The 22,189-nt window shown below is 41.7% G+C and overlaps 1 protein-coding gene across 1 annotated transcript in view; it reads left to right on the top strand.

Moving 5' to 3' along the window:
* The window catches only part of CPE (carboxypeptidase E), an 84,818-nt gene extending 63,053 nt beyond the window's left edge, over positions 1-21,765 (top strand). The window contains exons 4-9 of the mRNA XM_036314428.1: positions 5,644-5,761; positions 7,375-7,557; positions 12,217-12,356; positions 16,603-16,702; positions 20,082-20,200; positions 20,953-21,765. Coding sequence (XP_036170321.1) covers positions 5,644-5,761; positions 7,375-7,557; positions 12,217-12,356; positions 16,603-16,702; positions 20,082-20,200; positions 20,953-21,051 — 759 coding nt within the window. The 3' untranslated portion in view covers positions 21,052-21,765. The remainder of the gene's footprint in view (positions 1-5,643; positions 5,762-7,374; positions 7,558-12,216; positions 12,357-16,602; positions 16,703-20,081; positions 20,201-20,952) is intronic.
* Positions 21,766-22,189: the final 424 nt, after the last annotated feature.

Here is a 22,189-nt window from a genome sequence, read left to right as displayed (position 1 = left end):
AAAGTCGTCATGGCCCTTTCAGAGGTGCTTATCAGAACATCTGATTGGCTCCTCCTGCAGCTTTTTATTCACACTGTTGATCTTTCTTCTTTTCCAGAATTTTATTCTCTTTTGCTTTGCACAACTCCAGTTTCTCCTACCTTTTCTACTGCCTTTCAGTTCACTATTTGGTTTCTTTCTCTGCTTCTTCTACCTTGGCTTAGATGCTGGCTGTCAGGGTCCCATCTACAACCCATATATCTTTCCCTGGTTTCTGTGCCTTCGGTGTCCCCCAGATCCATGTGTGTAACTCCAACTCACATGAGCTCTGTTTCTCAATTTTACTTGCCGTGGAGTGTTTTTGTCTGGTGGCACCCAGAGCCTCATGCTCAGCCTGACCTGAACCAAATATTTTCCCTAAGAAAACACTATTCTCTCATTTAACCATCATAATCAAAGACTTCTTTTTTTTTTTTTAATGGCCGTCAGCACTCACCAGCTATTAGTTACCAAATTTCAGTCATTTAGCCTCCCTAACACCTGTCCAGTCTTCCTCTCTGCAAATTCTCTCCGCTGCCCTGGTCAGACCCCCATCATTTGCTCTGATGATATAGTAGCCACGCATTCTTGCTTTGGGTTCAGCCTCTCCCTACTCCACTCAGTTTTCTTGGAATCTTCCAGAATGATGGTTCACACACAGATTGTTGCTCGATGTCTTAAAAAACCTTGCCAGCTCTCCACTGCCCAGAGATAAAGTAGTAAAAGCTCAAAACAGCAGAATTGTGTGATGGTTTAGCATGGAGACTCTGCAGGCAGCCACCTTGGTTCAGTCCTGGCTCCATACTTGCTGTGTGGGTTTGGGACAGTTATTTAAAAACTATGTGCTTCCACTTCTTCATCTGAAATATGGAGATGTTAATAGTATCTACTTCATAGGGTGGTTATAAAGATTGAGCGAGTTACTACATATACAACATTTGAGGCTGGGACCTAGACTATTACCATTTTGCCATAATTTCTCAGCGCTCCCTGATACATAGCTCAGGCTTAGCTGGACACATTGACATCCACTAAACATTTGGTGCTTCTGCAAACCAAATTGTTTGAACATTGTTTTCAGTTACTTGGGGGAGAGGGAGAGCATCTTGCAGGAAAGGCGAGAGGTGCTATTGGCAGCTCTCAGTTCCCCTCCCATTATTCCAGTCAGTTTGACGCTGGCTTAGCAACGGCTCCAGTACCTTTCCTAAGTGAGAACTGGGGAAGTACAGTTTCCCCATTTTCTCATCGTTCCAGGGCCGTTGGGGTTTCCTCGGCCTCTGACAGCTGCCGGCAGATGCACTCGTTAATCTGGCTCTGATATACCATATACTTCAGTCCACCAACTCCTTTTTGCTCCCTAAGCATACACTTTTCTAATACTTTTATGTCTTTGTACTAGAGGCCCAGTGCATGAATTCGTGCACTGTGGTGTCCCTCAGCCTGGCCTGCGCCCTCTCGCAATCTAGGACCCCTCGGGCGATGGAGGCTGAGGGACCCCGTGCACTGGGCCTCTAGTATGCATATAAGATCTTTGGTTAATCTCTTCTGGCCTCCCCCCCTCACCCCCTCCTCAGAGATTCATCAGTCTGTTCCATGTTTCCATGCCTGTGCGTTGAGCATTTGCCCTCTGGTGGTCAGTGTGCATCATAGATACCAGTCAAATGGTTGCTTAGGTTTTTATATATATAGATGTGTTCCGGTGGTCTGGAATGCTCTTCTTTTGCTCCCATGTCACTTTCTTTGGGAAGCCTGCCTCTGCTATTCCTGACAGATCCTGTTAAGCCTCCCTTTACGTTCTTTGTGTACACATGCTTCTGGTATGGTGCTAATGTTACAGACAGCTTCATTATGTATGTTATGTTATAATTTTTTGTTTATATAGTTGTTTTCCCCTTTGGTTCTAGATTTTGATGCTTGGATTGCAGGAATTAGGATTCATTTTTGAGTCTGACACAGGGTAGGCTGAGGGCCTGTAAGGAACGAATGCAATCCAACCTGGCAAGCAAATCACAGTATCTGAAATGTGTGGCTGCTGAAAACCCACAGCTGGAGTTCCAGACAAGCCTTCATGTGTGGGTGGGACACTGGGTGGAGGACCCAGAGAGAGGCAGTTCCAGATTGTTGGTCTGAAATTTCTGAAACTCCTGCTGTGTTTAGGATTTATTCCAGAAACCTGGGTTGAGCTTACAGGTCAGGAGACTGGGAATCGGGCTGCCATCGGCTGAGGATTCTGGCAGCACCTGCTACATTCTGAGCGACTGAAACATTCCTGCTTCTGAGTCACAGATACATTTGCAGTTTCTCAGCCCCCGAACCATGTGGGGGGGGGGGGGGGAGGAAGAGCTAGAAAGGCAGAGGGCTGGGTGCAGCTTGGGTAACCAGAGGTGAAAAGAGGGCATGCCTGTGTGATGAGCTATGAGGCTAAGACAGAAATGAAACACTTCGTGGACGCCCGGTGCTGGTATCTGCCCACAGACTCTCTGCATGGCTTGCATTAACCTGCTGGCGCTGTCTTTGTTAAATCTGAGAAATGAGAAGAATAATTCCTGTCACTTACCATAGAAGAATCATGACATAAACTCATGTTGACAGGACATTTGTGTAAGTGCTGTTATTATTCAGCCAGCACTGCCTCCCTCTTCTCCATCCAAATCTATGTCAGACTTACACAGTCTCTACATTAGGTGTTCTTTTTTTTTTTTCATATTTCTAGCTGAAGCAATACTTATTTAAAAGATGCATGTTCATGGTGCTTTTAAAATATTAAAGGTTTTATATTGAAAATCTCAATGCCAGTACTTGGTAAGGGTAAATTAAAGAGAAATATAAAAATTAAGTTTAGCCTCTTGTCTAGAAGCATGATTTATTTACATTACATGCCCTCTTCAGACGATATTGGTTCATCTTCTTTGTCCATCTTTGTTACTAAGACTGAGATAGCGGTTAGACCAGGGGTGGGCAAACTTTTTGACTCGAGGGCCACGATGGGTTCTTAAACTGGACCGGAGGGCCGGAACAAAAGCATGGATGGAGTGTTTGTGTGAACTAATATAAATTCAAAGTAAACATCATTACATAAAAGGGTACGGTCTTTTTTTTTTTTAGTTTTATTGGGTTAGACCCAGCCTGGTACTAGGCATGGTAAACAGCTCATTAATGTTATCATACATCTTCCCTTCCCGCTTCCCTCATTAGGGGAAGTGATTACTGTGGTTTTTAAATGTCAAGGTTTATTTACGTTTGGGGTGCTAGGAATCAGGGGTCAAAAATGCAGGTTCCTGTGGAGTCCCACTGAGGAGGACTGGGGTGTGGATGCTGCAGGGGTGGGTGATGGAAAGGAGCCTATGTTTTCCCCAGGTTGTTCAGATGCTCTCCTGGCCCTCTGAATAAAGGCTCTCTCTTGTTCTCCTGGAGTTCTTCCCACTAAGTCATTTCTCATCTGCTGTCGGGCCCTTCAGCCAGGTCACCTCCCCTGCCATCTGGGCTCCCTCAGCACATGAGCTGGGCCTGAATTACTTAAAACAAAGTGGCTTAAAGTAAATAAAATAGTTTTATTCAATTTATACTTGTCTTTAATGGCTAAAGTTGTGGAGGAAACAGAATAAATATGGCTTTGATATTTTTTAAGAGCCAATTCCGTCTAATTGTAGAGCATAACATTTGAGCTATATTTACAGTCTTTAAATGGAAGCGTTAAAAATAGGTCCCAGTTGGTCCTAGGTTGTATTAAGGGCTCGATCATGGGAAGCACCAGAAGCTTCTCTATGGATCACTTATATGCATAATTACAGCTCCTGAGGGGGTCTCAGCACTCAGCCTGAAAGACTCTATTAATATTCAAAGAGAACCGTAGTTTAATTTGTCAAATCGTGGAATTCACTTGCTAGTTTTGAGCATACCGATAACGTGTGTATTAGCAGCAATCTTTAATAATAAAAGCGTAATATGCTAATTCGACCAGATGTCCTTCCAGATGACCTTCAGGATGAACCCGCTGCAGGGGGAGGGGGACTGTGGGGGGCGAGGCAGAGACAGCAGAAGCCCTGGCAGCTGCAGCGGGCAGCGGCTGAGGCAGAGGTGGCTGCCGCAGTAGTGGGGGCCGAGCCCCTTGCACACATTTTGTGCACTGAGCCTCTAGTGTACATATAAGAACTAACAATAGGCCAAACCTAATAGCCACACATGACTTTGTGTATTCAGGATTTGTCTCAAAACACAGTTTTTTTAAAGTGATTTTTATATAAAATTAATATTTTATTATAAACAAAAAGCTAAAGCAAATATAAACAAGGAGAAAAATAACCTCTTAGTCTTAAATGATCACCATTTACCTTTGGGTATGTATCCTTTAAGATTATTTTTAATGCATGTATCATCCTAAAAATATATATATATATAGAAATATGCCAGTAAAGCTTTGATTTTTATTATTTTTTAAATCAAAGAAGTACTTTGGAATTTGAGAGTCTTCCTAGGTGCTGTTAAAAACGCATCACATAAAAATATCAAGCTTTTGGCTCCAGATTAATTCTTTGATAAAAATTTCTTTCCCCCTTTGTCTTGTTTCCAAGATATGAAAGACTGTGCATCATTGAAAAGACAACATGAAGTCCTAAAACGTTTGCCTTTGTTTTAAAATTTAAGAGGGTCATTTCAAAGTAAACTGATATTTTACAGTGAGCTCTGAAAGAGACCCAGCCTAATATTTTTAATATGTTTAAAGTAATTGAAGAGGATTAGAACAATAGTAAGCAAAACTAGGAAATAAAATCTACCATTTTCAGGAGTTGAACCACCATAGAGAAAGAACTCTGTTCTGTGGTTTTAAAACACAAAATTCAACCGAGTAAATTTGAAGATCTAATTGGCGTTATTATTAAGCAGGACATGAATCAGGCAGCATCCCATGTAGCCCAAGGGGTTGTACAAAATGGAAGGTTTTTAATGGGAAGAAGAGTGGGGCATGGGAGCTGTTAACAAAAGAAAAAAAAAGGTCTAGATTACTTTTGGGGCAAAGGGAACAGCAAGGGTTTTTATCATGCAAACTGCTGCTGCTTCTTTCTTTGCATACTGGAGAGGGCCCCCGTGCAAATAACCTTTCCGGTGCTTGGCCAGAAAATTCCAGACTGGTTGGTTGATTAAGACTATATTTCTGGGAGAGGCTGAAATAGCAGTAGGTGAGGTATTAAGCCTAGGTTTGGTATCATAGGCTTTAAATGAAGCCGCATTGGGCCTGTGGTTTTCTCTTTAACAGGGTTCAACTATTTTCTCTTTGTCTTTCCTTAGCTATTATTAACACTGAAACGTCAAATGGACAGATTCCAAAATTTATAAGTGACCTGCATGCTTGTTTTCAAAGAGAAAAAAGCTGGCAGCCCACAAAAATAGAACTTGTGAGGAAATTGAAACACTACTAAAATATTTTTTGTTGTAAAAAAGTCCGAGAAAAATAGAGATGGGGACGCTGTTCATACAAGAACTTTTTTTCTTTTCTATGAAAACAACCACAAAGTGTTTGACCAGCTTTTGGGCGTTTCTTAAAACCTTTCCTATATCTTTTCTGTCAAGTGATCTCAGCAGTGATTACCAATTTATAACCCTTTTCATCTCTGACCTTTAATACAGCTTGCTCCCGAGACCAAGGCTGTCATCCACTGGATTATGGATATTCCTTTTGTGCTCTCTGCCAATCTCCACGGAGGAGACCTTGTGGCCAATTACCCCTATGATGAGACTCGGAGTGGTAGGTGTTCTTTCCGCTTCTCTACTTGGTTCAAGGTTTACAATTACTTTGCAAGGCTTTGAAAGATGACTTTTATAAGATTCTTGTAAGGAGCTGGTCATTAAGTGGTTTTGCCTGTAGAAATACCTGTTTACCAGGAACATCCCTTAACTATTTTACGTGGCATTGACCATATACACTGAGTGGCCAGAATATTATGACCACCCCATCAGTACTTTACTGACAGTTGCAAAAATACTGAATATTGAAAACTTCCTAAGCAAATACTCTCAAGGTTTTATTATTATTATTATTATTTGCATAACTAATTCACTTCATTGTACTGATGGGGTGGTCATAATACTCTGGCCACTCAGTATATGTTTGACAGAAAAGGATGTAACTTTAAAAAGAAGTGTAGGTGAAGAGAAATGTAATCTTGACAGCACACTCAGATGAGAGAAGGAGGAAAACAGGAGTCAGGAACTTGGGTCACTCTGGGACACTGGTACCCTGGAGAAGTTTTGGGTGTTATATAGCTCTGTGGGCACGATGGCTCACCAGTGGAGGCAGGCTTTTGGTGCTTGACCATGTGGAACTCCACGTGTCTCATCGACCTCTCACGCTTTTGCATTTGGAACTGTTTGCGGTTTTGTCAGGGAGGGAAAGTGGTGCTTTCATTTCTCTCTGACATGTTTTCGTTAAGTTTCAGGCACAGCAAGCTTTAGCCAGATAGGTATTTTCACCTTAATTTTTGTTGCTCCGGGAAATTTCCTGCTTTGGGTCGATTCTTAGGGCCCTTTGAAGAGTTAGCTCTCTGTGAACACAGGATGATCATTTTAGATCATCCTGAGTTTTGAAGAAAGTCTTTGGTACAACATCGTTAAAATTTAGAGATTTTTGTATTGTGTCATTAGCTAGGAAATGTCAAAGCCTGGCATATTTTATGATACATGAATCACAATACAGTGTATTAAAAATACGATTTTTATGATACACATGGGAGATTTTTTTAAAAACTCTAAACTCAGATACTGAAAAGTATGAGGGTGGTTTATAGTGGCTATGAGGTTAGTACAAGTACATTAAAAAAAACATTTTCCATTACAGTTGATATATAATATTAGTTTCAGGTATACAAGCCACTGATGAGACATTATGTAACTTACAAAGTCACCACCCTGATAAGTCTGGTACCCACCTGACACCATGCATAGCTATTACAATACTGTCGACTGTGTTCCCTATGCTGTACTTTACATGCCGGTGACTGTTTTATAACTGCCAACTTGACAAGGACATTTTTTAAATTAAAAATTTTAACAATAGAAATCTCCTTGACTGTTCGGCCAGGTCCAGTTTACTGTAAGCTTACCACCTTTTCTTGTGAAGTTTTGAATTCATACCCAGAAGGGACATTCCATCAGATTTTTTACTGTGTGGTATTAGCAGTGGAAGTTATATAACCTAAAAGCTAGGTGTCATTGCTGTCACTTAAGTCTTCATTTCTTTCCCATAGTGCTTTGGCTAAAAAAATGCATTGGGCAAGAGGTCAATACTGACTCACACTTTGGAAAACATGCAGTGCTCTTGGTCTGTGTCCATTTCTTTAATCTTGTGCATTTATTTTCTAGGGAGCGCTCATGAATATAGTTCTTGTCCAGATGATGCCATTTTCCAAAGCTTGGCGAGGGCATACTCCTCTTTTAACCCGTCCATGTCGGACCCCAATCGGCCACCATGTCGCAAGAACGATGATGACAGCAGCTTTGTAGATGGAACGACCAATGGTGCGGCTTGGTACAGCGTACCCGGTGGTGAGTGTCCATTTCCCTCTTTGATTATGTGCTAGTGGCTTATGTATAATTCCCGTTTGGATTTAGAGAATCTCCAATCCTTCTCAGTCACTAAGAAGTAGATTGAATCTATAATTCACGCATTAAAATTAGTTTTCTTCATCAATAATTGCTATGTATAGTTTTGTTTTTAAAATCAGTATGCTAATTAAAGAGATATGGAGAATGAACTGATGATGTCCATTGGGAAAATATAAATTGAATATTGTTAATTACCCTACTTTTGAAATTCTGAGTTTAAGGAATAAGACAGCATCCTGATTATGTGGTAGTCATGCTTTGACTATAGGCAAATGTATATTTTAGAGGGCAGGCTTTGACTTTTGGTATATGTTGGTCCACACACTTTCTTTAAATTTTATTTTAGTGGTGGGATAATGGAGACTACTTGATGTGGGGTATTCATTGTATATTCACTACTGTTATAACCACTATTGGATCAGGAAGCTCTTCACCTTTTATGTGGTCGAAAAAGGGGAAAAGCCCACATACAGCATCGTTACTGGAGGGCCCATCTTCTAGAAAACCAATGAGCTCTTGGGGCTCCCTTTGCCCTAACATGGACTTTGCAGAGATCTCATTTTTCTGGCTCCTCAGCCCAATCACAGTTGTGTAATACTTGCCTCTACCAATGATAGGTGAAATGTGAAGACACTGATATGTTTTGTTTTTTCTCTTTGCCTAAGAACAATATTCTATAGCCCGCTAAGATAATTAATTAGCATAGTAGCAGCACTACCTAATTAAAGGATTTTGTTTTGCTTCTTTTATTGAATTGTGCCCTGAGAAAAATATCCTTCCTGATTTTTTTCTCTCTGATATATGTTTACCCTGTTGTAATTAATATTTTGCACCAAGTCAGATCACATTTAGCACATTTCCCCCCATATGGCTTGGGAAATAAGGTCTATGTCAGATTTTAGGATTTCGACTATGTCAAATACATCCAATGGGAAGTAATTTTATATTTTGGTTTTTATAAAAACTTTAGTAATTCCTTTGGAATGACCTTTTTAGACAAATAGTGCATTGTCTACAAAATGCCAAGTAATCTAGATCGGTAAAGTAACAATCCAATATAATAAAAGCCCAGTGACCGAACGGTGGAATGACCAGGACAACTGGTCCACCAGTTACTATGACGCATGCGCACTGACCACCAGGGGGCAGATGCTTAACACAGGAGCTGCCCCCTGGTGGTCAGTGCGCTACCACAGTGGGAGCGCTGCTTGGCTGACCGGATGAGTGGCCACTCCTGCTGTGAACCTCTGGGCTGTGATTGTTGCCTCCTTGCCCCAGGCTCCTCCTCCTCGCTCCCTACTGCCTTCTCTGGATGCCTGCAGGCCATGCTGCACTGCCCCAGGCTCGCAGAGCTGACCTTGGAGGCTGGCAGGTGTGTTTGTGGCTGCTGCGGGACTGAGGCCTACTCCGCCACCTCTCAGTGCTGTTGTCCCTGGGCCTGGCCCCGACTGGGTCCACAGGAGAGGCGAGTGCTCTGGCTCCATGGAAGATGCCAGTCCAGGGAGCAGCCACTCAGAGGGCGGTCCACAGCTGCTTGGCTGACTGGGATGAGCAGCGCTCCCACAGTGGGCTGATCCCTGCAGGCCACGCCCCCCACCAGTGCATGAATCCCGTGCACTGTGCCTCTAGTAATAGTAATAATAAGAATTATAATCAAAGTCAATGATTATGTCCCACAATAATCAAAGAGTCAAAGAAAGATGTGACTTTCTTTAGCAATCTATGCAGTGAATAAAATCAGTGTCTCAGAAGCAAAACCTGAGACAGGGATTCGGATACTCATAATTTGTTGAGGGGCTGCTTTTTAGGAAAAGCCCTGTGGAAATGAGGGAAGCAGGGTAAGGAAGGAGATAGAGCTGAACAAGGATGTGGTCTCAGGTACAGTGTCACCTTGGCCTGAGCCGTTGGGAGGAAGGCCTCAAGCATAGGTCACAGGCAGGTATCCTGCCTCGAAGCCAGGGGACCTGCATTTGGTGGCTCCGTATCTGTGAGTCATTGATTATGCAATTTTTTTTCTTAATGTAGATACTTATCAAAATAAACTTCTCTCTTAGGACTGACTGTTTTGCTTCATCCCGTAACTTTTGGTATGTTGTGTTTCTATTTTCATTTTGAAATGCGGATCTTAAACTGGAACGCATGGTTTTTCCTCTGGGCAGGATGCAAAGGTGATTTCCTGGGTCCTTGTCCGGGTGGATTCTAAGAATGAAGCCACGGCCAAAGGTGATATAGGAAAAGGTGGAAATTGATTGAGAAACAAGCACAGACTCCCACATGGGGAGGGGAAGGGAGACCCCCCCACCCCAAGTCCCTCTTTCTTAAGGTTTATAATGGCTGCAGTTCTTCTTTTCTTGGTATCCCCTTTGATTGATCACTATAGCAGCTGCAGAGCTCAAACCCCACGCGGGGTTCACCTCTTTTTCTCCCTTTCATCTTCCTACTCCCTGTGGCCTTCTTTATTCTGTGAATTGGTGGCTTTCCTCTCCCTTATTCTGTAAATGTATACCTTTTGGAAGTTCCCTTCTTCTGTGAATGTATACTGTTCGGCAGCTCCCAGCTTTGCAGCCCTGTGGTTCTCCCCTATGGACCCCCTAATTCCTAAAACTCCCTAAACCTGCCTTTTTTTACCCCCCCAAAACTCCTTTCAATTTGTTCAAGATATTTGGTTTTTCTTTTGATTTCCTCTTTGACCCATTGGTGGTTTAGGAGTATGTTTACTTTTCTACGTATTTGTTAATTTTCCAGTTTTCCTCCTGTCATGATTTCTAATTTCATACCATTGTGTTCATAAAAGATATTTGCTATGATTTCAGTCTCCTTAGTTTGCTAAGACTTGTTTTGTGACTCATCATATGATCTGATCTGGAGACTGTTCCATGTGTGTTTGAGAAGAATGTGTATTCTGCCACCTGCTGTTGGATCTGTATGTATGTTCTGTATGTAATCTGTTAGGTTCCTGTGATCTCAAGTATAGTTGGAAGCCAGTGTTTTCTTATTGATTTTCTGTCTGAGTGATCTATCTATCTATCATCTTTCCATTGTTGAAAGTGGAGTATTACTAGTTAAAAAAAAAGAGAGAGAGGCATCAAAATTATACCTAAACTACTGAACACCATCATTCAGAACAGCTTGAAATCTAGTTGAATGGGAAACCTACAACTAAGGATTTAAAGAAGCCACAGGCCCTGGCGCATTAGCTCGTTTGATTAGGGAGTCGATCCAATACACCAAGGTTCTAGGTTTTGTCCCTGGTCAGGGCACATACAAGAATTAATCAGTGAGTGCATAAATAAGTGGAACAACAAATCGATCTCTCTCTCTTAAATCAGTAAAGAAAAGAAAAAAGCCACATTGAGACTGGCAGGAGGGACAGAGACATAGAATGGGGCTGATCCTTCACCCATGTGTGGCGGGTAAAAATTGGGAGGGATATCTCAGCTGCGGAGGTCCCCCCTGAGGAGCGAGGGGTCCCAGCCCCACACCAGGCCTCCTGGCCCAGAGTTCCAGAGCCAGGAGGAGAAGTCCTTATAACTTCTGGCTGTGAAAACCGGTGGGGATTGTGGCTGAGTAGGAAGAGGGCTGCTGGAGTCCCAGGCACTCCTCTTAAAGGGCCTGCACATGGACTTAGTGGGACTCCCTCCCTCTGAGCTCCAGCGCTGGTGCAGCAGTCTGAAAGGAACCAGGGACTTATGGGAGGAACTTCATTGTCTGGCATCAGGGCAAGAGCTGGGGTGGAGGCAGCTTTCTGCCAGATGGAAGTGCTGGCCGAGGCCGTTCTTCCTTTTCTGAGGCCCCTGCCGCCATTTGGCCACTCGATGCCTTTGACTGGAGAATTCAATCTATTTGCCTTTAAGGGAAGTATTTACAGGTAAGGACTTACCTATGCCACCTTATTGCAGCTATAGGTATTTTTAATATTTTTGTCCTTTAACCTTTAAACTAGAGTTAAGTGATTAACACACCGCCTGTTACAGTATTAGCGTATTCTGAATACTCACCTCTACCAGTGTGTGGTGTGGTGTTGAATGTTTTTATGTTACTCTGGCACTGAGCTGTGCCACCTTGGAGAAGGGGTGATGCAGGGAAGGCGACACTGTTCCTTTGACCTTCTTCAGTGCGTCCACTCTTGGATTTTATGTTTGCTCCAGTGGCATGCTGGAACCTTTTCAGTGGCTCTTGGACTTCCATAAGGGCACTCTATTCATGGGTGATGGTCAAAATTGGTGTTCTTGGGGGAGGGAAGGCCGCAGAAAACACCTATTTTGCCATTTTGACGATGTCACTCCCCTGTGGTCTTCTTTGATGCCCACTCCAGCAATATGGAACGTGGCTGCTGCTTGAGCTCCTTACAGCAGCAAGGCGTTAAGCTAAACGATTCCTTAAGAAGCCGAGAGAGTGTGTGCTTCCAAGGTGGTCACAATTTCCCAAGTATGTTGTTCTGGCCTTTATGGTCGGTGATTTTCCTTGTGGTTCCCCAAAGGCTCCCCAAAAGGCGCTGCTTGGTGTAGCTTTTACTTGGCTCTCAATTCAACAGAGCAGCCTGTGTAGAGTTTCAGTCACCACCTGCGTATTGAGACTTTCCATTTGGTGTTTTGGCAGGAATGCAAGACTTCAATTACCTGAGCAGCAACTGCTTCGAGATCACCATGGAGCTTAGCTGTGAAAAGTTTCCACCTGAAGAGACTTTGAAGACCTACTGGGAGGATAACAAAAACTCCCTTATTAGCTACCTTGAGCAGGTAAACACAGTCTCCAGTGTAAAATGGAAAATGTAAGAGCCTTTAGACCTGGTGTACAGTTGTCTCCTAAGCGGAGCCTACTCTAGGGGAATCCTTCCAACCAGAATGACGTTCGGAAAACATCTCAGTAGTGGTTCAAATAGGCTTTCATTTGTTATGGGGTTTGTGGTTCATGAATGTTCACTGAGAATCGATTAAACTAGAGGGTTGTGGAGAAGTGAGGTAAAGCCCTGTTTTCATTGATACTGCTCGAAGCAAGGGCAATCCTAGGCCCACCCTCCACCCTGATCACCTTTGGCCTGTCAGGCAGGACCAAGACGAGAATGAGGTAAGTGAGGCATCTAGGACTTAATCTGTGCTTTCCACGTAGGTATCAAAGAATGCCTCCTTAACACAATGCTTTTCATTTCATATACATATTTTTTCAACAAAACTTTATTGAGCTATTTCTTTATCCTTGGCTTCCTGTGAGGCACTGGGGCTAGTGACTACCCTGAAGAAGGCTTCTATTAATGAGGTTCAGAAACATGATTACCTAATTACAAGCAAGGGTGATAAATGCAAAAATAAAGGTGAGATGAAAAGAACAATGGCAATATAGAGAAAGGTCCCTAACTCAGTCCTGGGGCACAGAAAAGGCTTCTCGGAACGAGACGGTAAGATTTACTATAGTTGATGCCAGTATGATTATTACTTTGCTGCTTAAGTCCTTTCTTAGTTCTTGAGGAAAAATGCAGTATAACACAAAATAAAACACAAATATGTGCCATTAGGAAAGAGGAAAAATTTTGTCATATTTATTGTTGCAGGTGGGCATGCATCAATTCATCTAAAAGCTCTATCAATTTATATAGGAACAATCTGGAAAGAAGAGGGACCAGGAGTGCAGTCCTGTAGTATGCCACTTGGAATGAGAATTTGACCTGTCCACAGATACACGTGATCAGTGGCATCAGTGTTAGGGTGCGAGCTGTGTGGAAGCAGTAGGAGTGGCATTTACAATGAGCTCATAGAATACTCCAGTTAGAACACTCCAGTTAGGGACTCAGAGTCTGGTGAACGATCAGTGAAGACTGCCAGAAATTTTGTATTGAAATAGTTTTCTTGACAATGAAACAACATGGTGGTGATTAATAATTTGAACACCTGGGCCTAAAATCTAAGTGTGAACTAGTTTACAACTCCTGAAAAATAGGTGATTAGGAGATCTAATTCCATAATTGGTTGAGAGGAAATTTCTTGCGGAGTTTTAAAGGGATGTTTGCAGGAACTGGACTTGTACGGTTAATTAGGCTAGATTAAGCATGTTAAACCCGCGGTCACATGCCTCATTTAAAGCATGCGGCCTGCCAGCCGTGAGTTTGACATGCTTGTGGTAGATAGTTTGCTAACAACTCACTAGCTTTGGAACAGTTTAGTTCTCAAAATTCCCAAAGAATTTCTAATGGGCAGGTGCTTCAGAATCATCTAGGTTCTTGTTAAAAATGAATTTCCTGTCCCACCACCAAACCATACTCCCTGCAGGGCAGGAACCCCCCCCCTCCCCCCCCGCCAAATTTCCATTTCAACAAGCTCTGTCACATTTAAGTACACAAGGGTTTAATGACTACTGATGCCAACAGTCCCAGCAACTATGGGGAATGTGTTTTTTTTTTAGTTTTGTTTTCAGCCTTGGTTGACTGAAATGTCCTGGTATCTGAGGAGAGTGCATTATAGAAGAAACAAGTGTACTAAATAGCTTCTGCAGTCATGAGGACAGTGTTCCCATCTGTGACTTCTTATGCAGAAGCCATGAAGTGACAGGGTTTTCCCGTTGGCATTCATGTGGGGTTGTGACAGTCCCTAGCACTGTCATTGAGATTTAATTACTACATTGAATTTTTTAAAAATTTATTTTTATTGATTTCAGAGAGGAAGGGAGAGGGAGAGAGAGAAACATCAATGATGAGGGAGACCTACAGTGAATTTTTTTTAAACAGCAAAGTTATGCCTCACAATTGGCATATAGAGACATTTACTTATATATTTGTTAAACTGCATACTGTAATATGTCTTGTGTTGAAGAAGCTGAAAAAAGTCAAGTCACAATCATTAACTGCATATATTTGGGCCTAATCCAGGTGAATTATATGTTTTAGAAGTGATTGACTTACCTTCCAATGATGAAATTTAAGCTTTCATTTCTCTAAGGTTTATAATACTGATATCAGGATTATAGTGCCTCAAGATGCATCAATTTATCGCCACAGTTTTTCTGGTCCCCAGTGACTCTTTCACCATGGGAATGCCACTCAGAAACCAACTTTTTATGTTTCCAATGACTTAATTTCAACCTGTTCATTTTGGTTGGCTGATTCATAGCTCAGTGTTGGGAAAAAAATCATCGATTCACTAGATACTAAAAGTGTGTTGTTGTTGTTGTTGTTTTAATGGATTTACTCTCGCCTGGCTGGTGTGGCTCAGTGGTTGAGCGTCAACCTATGAACCAGGAGGTCATGGTTCGATTCTTGGTCCGGGCACATGCCCAGGTTGTGGGTTTGATCCCCGGTGAGGGGCATTTAGGAGGCAGCCAATCAATGATTCTTTCTCATCATTGATGTTTCCCTCTCTCTTCCTCTATGAAATCAATAAAAAAATAAAATTAAAGAAAAATAATTATAAAAAATGTATTTACTCTCTTATCACTATAGTGGTTGCCAATAAAATTAGTATTTATTATTACCAACAACATGTATAACTTTTGACCATTTCTAAATTTCCTTTAGAGAAAAGAATTACATGTTGCTTTTATAGAATTTCAGAGGTTGTTTTTTTATTTGTTTATTTTGAGAGCATAGTAAGAATATTTCTATTTGTGAAACCAGTACATATACCAAAATGTAAACTTTCAATTTCAACACATTTTTAATTATTACATATAATAATTGTATAAACTTCATTTTAACCGAATGCACTTTTCTTCTGTAGAAAGGGGGTTCCTATGATCTATTGCTACCTAACAAATCACCCCCCGAGGTTGTGGCTTGGAACAGTAACAGTCATTTTATTATCACTCAGGGTTTTTGAGGAGCCAGGAATGAGCTGTATGTCTGGGCAGTTCTGACTGGGGGGGTCTCTCATGTGGGTGGAGTCAGGTGGTGCCTGGAGGTGGGGTGGTGGGGATGCTGAAGCAGCCAGGGCTTCCTGCGCATCTCTTCATCTTCATGTCAACCCGGCCTCTCCACGTGGTCTCCCTTCTTAGGACTTAATCTGGGCTTCCCCACACCGTGGTGACTCCAGAGGTGTTTTGTTTTTGTAATAGAACATGCAAAACATTTGCTGATAACCAGCGTCAGCTCTTCCATAAAACATCGTACCACTGACAGATTTATTCTCTGTTCATAAAGGGACACATGAGGCTTATTCTACTTTCTGTAAGGAAATATTCACATGTCATCAGTAGCGAAAGGAAAATCATTTTCTGGGGCCAGATTGAGAAGTAGCCTGAGCATTTGGGAGGTCGGGACATAGGTTTGTTAAGTAATGAAACTGAACTGACATTTGATGTTCCAGAAGCAGTGCTTTCTCAAAAACCTGAAGTGATTGTCACTTCCAACACATAATTAGTTGAATTATCATTTAAAAATAAAGAAAAAAACTGTTTTTGTAGTTTGCATTGCAATAGCTAGTTGATGACTGCAAGTTAGTTCCAGGGCGTTATTCTCAATACAGCTCTTCCGTTTTATTTCTAAGCACAATTTTCAGCTATGAAGTTCCTTGATCTTTCATGCCACTTACTTTCAATCAAAAACAATACTGTTAATGGGTTTGATGCCAGAGTAGTCGCAGTATATATCATTTTATCTAGAATGATGAAGTATTCATGTTGTAATAGTCTTGTTAACTGATAGTGACCATATAAGATAATCACAGGTAACTACATTTAAAACAGAGAGCAAGTAATGGAATCTGCTGAGACCAGAACTATTTTAAAGATACCATTTTGTTGTTTTTTTGTTTTGGTGGTTCAGAAGGTACTGCAAAATCTTTCCTTGACTCAGAACAAGATGTCAGTTTTGGAGGGATTACTTCTCATTGGCCCACCTGAGAAAAAGCAGATTAAAGAGTGCACAAAACATTCAGTGGCCTTTTGAGCATGTTTTGGGGACCTACAGTATTTTGTTAGAAAATAAGGAGATGCTTGATATGAGATGGACTTTTAGGTAATTTCTAATGTGAATTTTCTGGGTGTCCTTGACTTTGACAGGTACACCGAGGAGTTAAAGGGTTCGTTCGAGACCTTCAGGGTAAACCAATTGCCAATGCAACCATCTCAGTGGAAGGAATAGACCACGATGTTACATCCGGTGGGTGTTCTCTGCCATGATCAGAGGCTCTCGTATTATATACAGGAGCCCAATTACTTACCATAGTTATAATTCTTATGCTGCTCTAAGCAAAATAATTAAATGCTTCATATCTCTTTACCTTCTCTCTCTCTCAGCTTTAATCTAGTTAAATTTCCTTCAGGGAGCAACTCAGGCAGTTACCCAGGCTGGCTGCTATGTTTAAAAATTGGGGTGCAGCAGATGGCGCTCTTTCCTCAGGTATCTCACTGCAGAGCTGCAAGGTGGTGCCATCCACTGGAGAGTCTGTTCGTGAGGCAAAGGAAAATGAACCCGCTAGCGTTAAAATACCAGTGCCTTTTTTTTAATTTCTCTTAGGAAGAGGTGCTGGCCTGGCTAGGTAGCTCAGCTGGTTGGCGAACCATCCTGATAGACCAAGGTTGCAGGTTCAGTCCCTGGTCAGGGCACATACAAGAATCAATCAACGAATGCATAAATAGGTGGCACAACAAATCAACGTTTCTCTCTCTTTCTCCCTTCCTATATGTAGATGTCCCAAAAATATATATACACTTTAACAGCTGATAGCTCAAGTTTGAAAATGAAATGTATTTCAACAAACACTGCCTTATAATTATTCAAAGTGTGTGTATATACTTTTTTGGACAATATGTACCTATATATATATATATCTGTATATCTATCTATCTATCTATCTATCTATCTATCTATCTATCTATCTACCTACCTACCTATATACCTATATATCTATCTATATACCTATCTATCTATCTATCTATCTATCTATCTATCTATCTATCTATCTATCTATCGACCTATATATCTATATACCTATATATCTATCTATATACCTATATACCTATATATCTATATATCTATATATCTATATATCTATATACCTATATATCTATATACCTCTATATCTATATATGGTGTTAATGACTTGTTCATTGAGGAGGGAATGAAAAGAGTAGGAAAAAGATAACTGCCAGTATATTGTGCATCCAGGATTTCTCATACGTTTCTTCATTTAATCCATATAGTAAATCAGGACCCATTCATTGTTAAACAGGTTGTTATAGAATTGAAGTCGATGTTAGTTGTTTTGAGGTTTAAACCATATTTCAATTTTCCCAGTTTGGACAAAATGATATATTTTCCTGGCAAACTTACTTATTCCTGTTAATGACATTTATCCACTCATTTTAGTTTAACTGTCATATGATGGCATCTTTTCAACAACCAAATTATTATCTTTTAGCTATAAACTCTACATATTTCTAGGCCTTATAATTAATTTTTAACTTATTTCCCAAACCAGTTTATACCATTACCTCTTTCTTAACATCCACATTTATAACTTATATTTTAAATCCTTCTTTGTTCTCTAAAACTTCATTTATTAATTTATTCAATAATCCATCAATGCACTAAGTGCCACTTCTTTGTTCTCTAAACTTCATTTATTAATTTATTCAATAATCCATCAATGCACTAAGTGCCAGCACCCCTTTCCAAGCTTATACCAGAATCTGCACTAAGATATTGGCCCCGTGGCCCTCAGGAGGTCGGCTGTTGAAGATGGCACCCAGGCATCGATCCCTTCTGGCCACAGAAAACCTCTCCTATCTGTTAACCCTGGTGTGCCACACAGACCTTAGTTTCTCTGCATTCTGTGATGTGGAAGTTTTAGTAAAATCTAACTTAGGGAATAAACACAGGCAGAAAGGAATAAAAATGGAGGCTGGGTTTTGGGACACCCCAGCTATTGGAGGGCAGGGCGATGAGGAGGAGCCAGCAATGAAGTCCAGGGTAGAGAGACGTCTGGGTGCGCCATCCTGGAGCCTGGAAGTGTTTCAGGAAAGAAGGAGGGTTGAAAAGTGTCCAGCAGGTGAGCCTTGTGAAGGAGCCTGAGTGGAAGGTCTTGACGAAATCCGTTTCCATGGGGTGGTGGCAGCCTGCTCCGGGAGGCCCAAGAAAGGGTAAGAGGAGAGAGCTTAGAGCAGCGGTTCTCAACCTGTGGGTCGCGACCCCTTTGGTGGTCGAACGACCTTTTCACAGGGGTCGCCTAAGACCATCCTGCATATCAGATATTTACATGACGATTCATAACAGTAGCAACAGTACAGTTATGAAGTAGCAATGAAAATAATTTTATGGCTGGGTCACAACATGAGGAACTGTATTTAAAGGGCCAGAAGGTTGAGAACCACTGGCTTAGAGAGTACTGACCAGTCTTCTCAGGAACTTTGCTAGAAAGCAAAGGAGATAAAAGGGTGCTGGCTGAAAGGAGATGTGGAGTCTAGAGGTAGGTGGGAAGGGATGGTGACGGGGCCTTGTTTTTTTGCTGATGGTTTTATTTCACAGTGAGGTAGGAGGTAAAGCGTGGACTGAGAGTGCTGATGAGGCTGTCTGAGCAGTGTTAGGAGACAGGAGGCTGTGCGAATTGTTCCAGGGACCTTGCTGCTCAAGGTGTGGCCCCCACTGGCAGCTGGATCAGCGTCTCCCAGGAGCTGGTTAGAAATGCAGGGTCTGAGGCCTCCCCACAGAGCAAGTGAATTCGAATTTGCATCTGGACAAGTCCCCCAGGGATCTGCACTGACCTAGTGTGCAAGGTTGGAGTTTACGGATCAGAGACAGATCAGCATGGGCACGTGCCTTCTCCAGCTCCTTGCACCCCACAGGGCAGGTGTAGAGGGGAGGGTGGGGGTTATCCAGGGTTGGCAGTTTGCCAGGCGTGTTTCGCCACGCGGGAAAAGCAATGACTTGAAGGCCTGTGCGTGAGAGTGATTCTAGTGGTGGGCCATGGAGGCTAGTCCAGGTCAGGAGGGAACTCTGGGTACATGGAGGTGGGGGCAGGGGGGAACGGGACATGTAACTCAGCTTAAGAAATCTCTGAAGAACTTGCTGAAAATACAGTCCCTAGAAGGCAATCCAACCAACAGACTCGATTTAGAAATCGAAATGTCTACCAAGTGCCTCAGGGATTCTGGTGAGACTGTCTTTGGGCCACACCTTGGGAAACACTGATCTAGACTCTCTGACCGTTAGGTCCTCACCCAGAGATGCGTGGCAAGAATAGGAAAAATGCTCTGACCGCTTGGGGGCTGTGTATGTCTTTTTAATCTGTGTTAGTCCTGATGTGATTATGGAGAGTCATTATCTTAGGAGATTTATCAGACAATTTAACACTCATATCTGTAAAACTGATATGGGAACTGATGCCCTCTAGCAGTTAAAGTGAATCGAATTCCATTAATAACTGCTTTAGAAATGGGAACAAAAGGAGTTGAACTGAGGTATACTGGGTATTCCTTCGCGGGTATTACTGTGCATGTCACGTATGTGCCTTGGGATTTGACGTCTTGTTTCCTTACAGCAAAGGATGGCGATTACTGGAGGCTGCTTGTACCTGGAAACTATAAACTCACAGCCTCAGCTCCAGGCTATCTGGCGATAACAAAGAAAGTGGCGGTTCCTTACAGTCCTGCTGTTGGAGTAAGTCATCGTATTAACAGTTGAGATTGATTAAGCACTTGTGTGTGTGCCAGGCATAGTTAAGTGGCTTTTTACTCAATCTTCACGATAACGGTCACCGTTGTCTCAGGGACGGTCTCACTCAGCCCAGCGCCTGCCTCGGCCATGGCTCAGGCTGAGGAGAGGGAGAGGATGACATCCCCTTCCCTTGCTCTGTGTGTCTCGATTCTCCATGGACTTGACGAGGACGCCTCGTTCCCAAGGAGAGTTGAGTTCCTGGGGCAGTGGCCTCCATGGTGGTTTGGGGATGAGTGAGCAGCTTCGAGATTCTGGAAAGCAGGGCCTTGTGGTTGGGGATGCCGGGACACTGAGCTGCGTAGCAGAAGAAAATTCAAGGTTGACAGGAGAAGCGCACCGAATAGTCAAAGGTAGAAAATTAATTATAAATGACATCTTTTTCCCGGCTTTACTAAAGTCCTTACTAAAGACTGCCTTGACATAATCTGCCTTTAAATGTCCTGCTTTTAAATAATCCTACAAAGCTGTTAGCTCAAAACACAGTTCAAACGTAATGGTTTTGCATTGTCTCCCCTCCCCCACTCCAAGTATCTTTTATTATGAGAGATTTTTAGGGTATACTTTAATTCAAGTGACTAAATTGAGCTTATCCTAAAAGCTCTGAGATTACTCTTTTTTTTTTTTTTAAATTCATTTCAGCTTTTAAAAATACATATGCACTTTGATAACAATATATTCCTGATTTTCTTTTTTAGGTTGATTTTGAACTGGAGTCATTTTCTGAAAGGAAAGAGGAGGAAAAGGAAGAATTGATGGAATGGTGGAAAATGATGTCAGAAACTTTAAATTTCTAAAAGGGTCTAACTAGCTGCTTTTGTTCTGTACAATGTAGTCTGATGTAACGTGGCCATTTTCTTTTAGAGTTTGTGCAGTTAGTTTTTAACGTTGACTTATTTTCAACCATTTAAATATTAATAGACATTACTTAAAATAAATAATTAAACTCTTAGAGGTAAAAATACAATAACTTGCTCTCTTTCTTCTTATATAACGTTCATTTTCCTACGCATATTATACAAGGGATTGTAGAAAAGATTGAAGTGATCTGGCCGTCTTAGACTTAACTGCAATATTCCATGGGTTATTTACAGTGCAGGACTTTTTGAGTTATTCTAGCTTTTAAAAATTAATGAATGCCTTTTAATATAATTGGTGACAATGTCACATAATGAATGCCATTGAAAAGGTCAATAGCTACGGCTTGGAGTTGTGAACACTATATTGAAAGACCTAAATAGTTCAGTATAAATTGTCATTTGTCTCTTGTGCTGACTAGCTATATACGTAAGCATGATCTTGTTAATGCATTTTTTGATGGGAAGGAAATGTAAGTGGTTAGCAAGAGGTTTTCTGAAAAGAATGGAAATTGACGTCTTGCTTGTACATACAGGGGCTATACTGCTGTACGCTACTGCCTGTTAACATTCCGTTGAAGTTTAGGTTCTCTCGTGGTTGTAGATTGACCCAGAATTGCATTAGAAATGAATAAAGGTTAAAAAACACCACCACCCCCATGGTCTGTATTTGAGTGCTCTTGTGATTTTGGTCTAGAGTTGTGGTCTCATGATAAAAAGGTATTCCCTTGATAGTGGCCTCTCATTTGTGCATCCTCTGCATTTTCAAATTTATTCACTGACGGCTGTCTGCCGAGCATAGTGCAAGCTCCTTGTCTATTATTGCAAGGGACTTAAGGTTCTGATCCCTTGGATTTTATGGTTCAACTGTGGCCACAGACTTTAAATGTACATACAAATGAATATGTAATTATGCATTGGTAATGAGTAAAATGACAGGAAAGAACAGTGTGTAGAGAGAGAGAATGTCAGAGCAACTTAAATAGACTGGATGGGGTGACTCAGGGATGGCTTCTGATGCATCTAGGCCCAGACCTAAAATATGAGTAGGCGTGAGCAATGCAGAGTGACTGAGTAT

This window comes from Myotis myotis, unplaced genomic scaffold (genome assembly GCF_014108235.1).
Source record: "Myotis myotis isolate mMyoMyo1 unplaced genomic scaffold, mMyoMyo1.p scaffold_m19_p_6, whole genome shotgun sequence".
Lineage (NCBI taxonomy): Eukaryota > Metazoa > Chordata > Mammalia > Chiroptera > Vespertilionidae > Myotis > Myotis myotis.
Note: the sequence above shows the minus strand (reverse complement) of the source record. Positions and strands in the feature narration are given on the sequence as shown.